The 6,138-nt window shown below is 38.4% G+C and overlaps 2 protein-coding genes across 2 annotated transcripts; both read left to right on the top strand.

Annotated features, from left to right (window-relative positions):
• The first annotated feature begins 247 nt into the window (after nucleotides 1–247).
• LOC113507504 lies at nucleotides 248–3,469 on the top strand. Its single transcript, XM_026890358.1, has one exon. The coding sequence runs from the start codon at nucleotides 248–250 to the stop codon at nucleotides 3,467–3,469; it is 3,222 nt and encodes a 1,073-aa protein (XP_026746159.1).
• A 349-nt stretch (nucleotides 3,470–3,818) lies between these two features.
• LOC113507505 lies at nucleotides 3,819–4,772 on the top strand. The gene has a single exon (XM_026890359.1). The coding sequence runs from the start codon at nucleotides 3,819–3,821 to the stop codon at nucleotides 4,770–4,772; it is 954 nt and encodes a 317-aa protein (XP_026746160.1).
• The last annotated feature ends 1,366 nt before the right edge of the window (nucleotides 4,773–6,138 follow it).

Here is a 6,138-nt window from a genome sequence, read left to right on the forward strand (position 1 = left end):
TTATGAATCATGGCAAACATTTCAAGATTTGTTTACTTCATTGGTGCACAATAACACTTCACTTAGCAATGTACAAAATCTTCATTATTTGAAGACTAGTGTTACTCAAGAAGCCGAATCACTGTTGAAGCATATACAGGTTACAGATAGCAATTATATCAATGCATGGGATATTTTGAAAAATAGATACGGCAACAAACGCTTACTTTTAAATCATTCTATGAAAAGGTTATTCAATCAAAAGAAGATGACTTCTCAATCAGCTTCTCAGTTGAAGGGGTTGTTAGACACAACTACAGAGTGCCTAAACAACTTTAACAATTTGAATATTGACACCGGCTCTTGGGATCCATTCCTTATATATCTTCTAGTGCAGAAGATGGACTCGGAGACGCACAAAAACTGGGAAGAACATGCATATAAAGAAGAATCTGAAAACTTACCTACCTGGAGTGATTTCAAGAAGTTCTTAGAATCGAAGTACCGCACCCTGGAATTAACAAATCAGAATAGTACATCAAGGGATACTAAAATAATAAAGGAGCGTTCATGCCATGTTGCCTCACCAGTTACCGAGAAAGTTTGTGTTATGTGTAAGGAAAATCACAGTTTAAGTCATTGCAAGGAATTCTGCAAGAAGGAACCTACTGAAAGGAGAGAATTTGTCAAAACCAAACAATTGTGCTTTAACTGCTTAGTACCAGGACACTCGGCATTTAAGTGTAAAGTGCCAGTATCTTGTCGTCTTTGTCACCGGCGCCATCATTCCCTTTTACATGAAACGAAGATCAAGCAGCAAGGAGAATCATCGGTCACGTTACCTCCGACTGTAACACATGTAGAAGAAAAGCAAGCACTACAAGTCAATACAATGATAGCGTCGCATTACAATACTAAGAAGAGAATAGCAGCACTCTTAGCAACAGCAGAAGTGGAAGCAACAAGCGAGCAAGGAAACACCATTGTACTGCGGGCGCTAATAGATCAAGGTTCCGAGGCAGCTTTTATTAGTGAGAAGGCGACTCAATTGTTGAAGCTCGAACGACAACCTGTAAAAGCAAGCATTATAGGGGTGGGATCCCAAAGGACCGAAATAAAACATGTGGTACAGCTACGAATACGATCCCGATCGGACCGAAACTATTGTTTACCGATCAAGGCATATGTTATGTCCAAGCAACTGACCACAAAGATACCCACCAAAACAATCAATAAACAAGATTGGACACACATTCAAGACCTCAACCTGGCTGATCCAAATTACTTTAAGCCAGGGTCTATAGATATGCTCTTGGGTGTGAAAGAATATGCTGAAATTCTGCAAAACAACCTAATCAAAGGTCCACCCGGCACACCAAGCGCTCAAGAAACCAGCCTGGGGTGGATTCTTTTTGGAGAAGTTAATACAACACATCAAAGTCAGTATGTTGTGATGCACCATTCAGTTGACGTAGAAGACATGTTGAAATCAATATGGGAAATTGACGTGGACACTAAAAGACACTTAACCAAGGACGAAAAACTGTGTGAAGAAATATACGAGAGCACAACAGCTAGAAATGAAGAAGGAAGGTACATTGTTAAATTACCGTTTAATACATACAGTCCACAATCACCTGATGGTAATACAAAATCAATAGCAGCACATAGATTTACACTATTAGAAAAGAAATTCAGAAAATCGCCAGACCTGCAAAAAGAATATAGTAAAGTTATAAATGACTATATAAAACAAGGACACATTGAGAAGGTACCTGATATAGAAAAGGATAAAAGAGCTGTGTACTTACCTCACCACGCCGTTACCCGAGCTGACAAAGAGTCCACGCGAACACGCGTTGTATTTGATGCGTCGTGTAAAGGATCAAACAACGTTTCGTTAAATGATGAATTACTTGTGGGTCCTCAGCTGCAAGAAGACTTAAGAAACATTTTGATGAGATGGCGCATGAAACGAGTATGTTTCATGGCAGATATAAAACAGATGTTCCGCCAAGTATTAGTAAGCCCAGAAGACGCTGATTTTCAACGAATCCTGTGGAGGCAACAGGAATCCGACACTCTGGAAGAATACCGTTTACTCAGAGTCACATTTGGCACAGCGTCGGCACCATACTTGGCTGTTAAGACGCTGCAACAGGTAGCCAAAGATGAAGCTAAGAATAACATTCTTGTTGCACAAACAATAAACGAGGATTTTTACATGGATGACCTTTTGTCTGGTACAGACTCAGTATCTGAAGCTTTGTCGCTTTCGAAAGAATTATCAGTCACACTACAAAAGGGCGGTTTCCAACTTACGAAATGGGCATCCAACAGTATCGTTTTAATGAAGTATATCGAAGAGGATAAAAGATCTGCAAGAGCACATATTGATTTAAACCTCGACGGAACTCTCAAGGCACTCGGAATTGAATGGAATTTAAAAACAGACCAGTTTCGATACAATCTTAGATTTACACCGATAACCAAGTCCATAACAAAACGAAATATATTGTCTGATATACAAAAGGTTTTTGATCCCCTTGGCTGGATAGCACCAAGCACTGTTATGGCCAAAATATTAATACAAAAGATTTGGCTTGAACGAGTTAACTGGGATGAACAGGTTAGTAACACATTAGAACAAGAATGGAGAGAAATAAGATCAGACTTCGTTAACATAACTGAAATAAAAATAGAGAGATGGCTTGGCACGATGACTGTTAACAACGATAAAACACAAATTCACGGATTTAGCAATGCTTCAATGCGTGCATATGCAGCGGCAGTCTATGTAAGAATTCACACTCTTGACAACAAAATTGAAACAAAACTGATAGCTGCCAGAACCAGAGTAGCACCATTGAAGACAATATCATTGCCTCGTCTGGAACTCTGTGGTGCCCTACTTCTTTCAAAATTAATGAAGCAAGTCGGACAATCAATGAGAATTCCAACATCACGAATGTACGCATGGACTGACTCTTCAATCGTTATCGCATGGCTTAGTGGTGAACCTAACAGGTGGAAACCCTTCGTTGCAAACCGTGTGGTCGAAATTGTTGAAAACATTAATAACAAGCATTGGTTCCATGTTCAGTCACACGAAAATTCCGCTGATTTGGCATCCAGAGGAATGTTGTTATCCGACTTGAAGAAAAGTAACTTATGGTGGCACGGACCGGGTTGGCTATCTGAAACAAAAATAAATATTAAACATGAAATGGCAGAAACAGATTTGGAAATGAAGAAAATTAAAATCAATACTTACCTGAACGCAGAACGGAGTGAAGAACCTGAAACAACTTTGATATCACAATTTGATAATTTTGAAACATTAACAGATTTAATAAAAGTGATTACTTACTGTAGAAGATTTATAAACTATAAGAAAAATATAAACAGTGAAAATCAGAATTTAACTACACAAGAATTAGAAGTTACTCTGCAGATCTGTATCAAAAAAAACTCAAGAAGAAGAATTTAAAGAAGAGATAGAAAGAATAAAATTAGGAAAGCAAGTTAAGAAAAGAAGTCAGCTACGATGTCTAAATCCATACCTGGATGAGAAAAATGTACTCAGGGTGGGCGGTCGCTTAAGACATGCTAACTTACCTAATGATAAGAAAAATCCTGTGATCCTGGGGAATAGAAACACACTAGTACAGTTAATTATTGCTGATGCACATGACAAAACACTTCATGGAGGTGTACAGTTGATGATATGTCACTTACGTTCCAAATACTGGATTATAAGAGTTAAATCACTGGTGAAGAGACATATTCACAAATGCATGAAGTGTGCTCGTATGAATGCCATAACGAAAGTACAGATAATGGGGGACTTACCTTTGGAAAGAGTTACCCCGACAAGACCGTTTCTGCATAGCGGCGTAGACTTCGCAGGACCGCTCCAAACACTAGTGTCTAAAGGAAGAGGCAACAAAACAAGGAAGACATATGTGGCAATTTTTATCTGCATGTCCACCAAGGCAATCCACCTAGAACTCGTTGGAGACCTCACTTCAGAGGCGTTTATAGGCGCTTTTAGACGTTTTGTTGCTAGAAGAGGTAAATGCAGCCATCTGTGGTGCGATAATGGTAAAAACTTCGTGGGTGCAAACAGAGAACTTCATGACTTGTGGAATGAAGCACAGATGACAGGAGAAGTTACATCCACGTTAGCGACAGATGGTACACAATTTCACTTCATCCCAGCATATAGTCCAAACTTTGGGGGATTATGGGAGGCAGGCGTGAAATCGATTAAGTACCACCTAAAACGTATTATTACAACTCACCTCACGTTTGAGGAAATGACAACAATATTATGTCAAATAGAAGCCTGCCTGAATTCACGCCCGCTGTGCCCAATAGATACCAACGACCCTGAAAACTTAGACCCATTGACTCCTGGCCATTTTTTAATTGGAGAACCACCGATTGTGGTACCCTCACCTGATCTGCAAGCTGTGAAAGTTAATAATTTGTCACGTTGGCAACATACTCAAAAGATTCTTCATGACTTTTGGCGACGCTGGCAAGAGGAGTATTTGACCAGGCTACAGCAGCGTCCTAAATGGATGAAGAAAGAGAAGGAATTTGCAATAGGGGATATTGTGTTGATCAAGACAGAGAATCTACCACCCAGCAAATGGTCTTTAGGACGAATTATAGATAAACATCCAGGCACAGACGGTAACACGAGGGTATACAGCGTGAAGAGTGGAGATTCTATAACCAAGAGAACCATTACCAAATTATGTGCAATGCCGGTTGATTCTACTTAGCATCTCTTTAATTAATGTGATAATTATAGTGAATATTGCGAGTATGTATAGTTAGAATTTTATTATTATGTAGTTCATGGTTATAATAATTGTGTTCTAGACTGAAAATTCTAGCTAGGTATGTGATTGTTTAGAGAATAAGATGTTAGAACTTAACTAGGATTATAAAAGAACTTAAAGTCCTTTTGGTGGGCGGTATGTTTGAGTAAGAGCTGTATAGATAGTTACGCAAGTCACATATTCATATACCTAGCTATAAGACTACCTCATGTTAGCTTCAAAACATTCATTGTTAATATATTAAGTCAGTCGCTAATACACTTGCATCCAAACACCACGTATTTTTATTTAGTAAAATCTCGAACAAACAATAGTGAACCTTATTACAATCACCAGACATATACCACTACAGACTTTTTTGTAGATCTATTAAAGAGGTACAAACCCGCCATACATTGTTTTGTTGTAACTCAAAAGGTTTTGGCAGCGTTCTCGAGAAAAGCTCTCGAATGGCTTAATTTTTTCCGACATGTTTAACTAATATCGTTGTAATATCGTCAGTTTACACAAAACCTAAACTTATTATACACTAAAACCTTCCTCGAGAATTGCTCTATCTATTGTTGAAAACCGCAAGAAAATCCGTTCAGTAGTTTTCTAGTTTATCGCGAACAGACAGACAGACAGACAGACGCGGCGGGGGACTTTGTTTTATAATATGTAAGGATTAACTAATATCGTTGTAATATCGTCAGTTTACACAAAACCTAAACTTATTATACACTAAAACCTTCCTCGAGAATTGCTCTATCTATTGTTGAAAACCGCAAGAAAATCCGTTCAGTAGTTTTCTAGTTTATCGCGAACAGACAGACGGACAGACAGACGCGGCGGGGGACTTTGTTTTATAATATGTAAGGATTAACTAATATCGTTGTAATATCGTCAGTTTACACGAAACCTAAACTTATTATACACTAAAACCTTCCTCAATAATTGCTCTATCTATTGTTGAAAACCGCATAAAAATCCGTTCAGTAGTTTTCTAGTTTATCGCGATCAGACAGACGGACAGACAGACAGACAGACGCGGCGGGGGACTTTGTTATATAATATGTAAGGATTAACTAATATCGTTGTAATATCGTCAGTTTACACGAAACCTAAACTTATTATACACTAAAACCTTCCTCAATAATTGCTCTATCTATTGTTGAAAACCGCATAAAAATCCGTTCAGTACTTTTCTAGTTTATCGCGAACAGACAGACGGACAGACAGACAGACAGACGCGGCGGGGGACTTTGTTTTATAATATGTAAGGATTAACTAATATCGTTGTAATATCGTCAGTTTACACAAAACC

This window comes from Trichoplusia ni, unplaced genomic scaffold (genome assembly GCF_003590095.1).
Source record: "Trichoplusia ni isolate ovarian cell line Hi5 unplaced genomic scaffold, tn1 tig00002268, whole genome shotgun sequence".
Lineage (NCBI taxonomy): Eukaryota > Metazoa > Arthropoda > Insecta > Lepidoptera > Noctuidae > Trichoplusia > Trichoplusia ni.

What these genes read in the sequence shown, in the direction of transcription:
- LOC113507504 (XM_026890358.1), top strand. Translation starts at nt 248, where the DNA reads ATGACTTCTCAATCAGCTTCTCAGTTGAAGGGGTTGTTAGACACAACT.
- LOC113507505 (XM_026890359.1), top strand. Translation starts at nt 3,819, where the DNA reads ATGGGGGACTTACCTTTGGAAAGAGTTACCCCGACAAGACCGTTTCTG.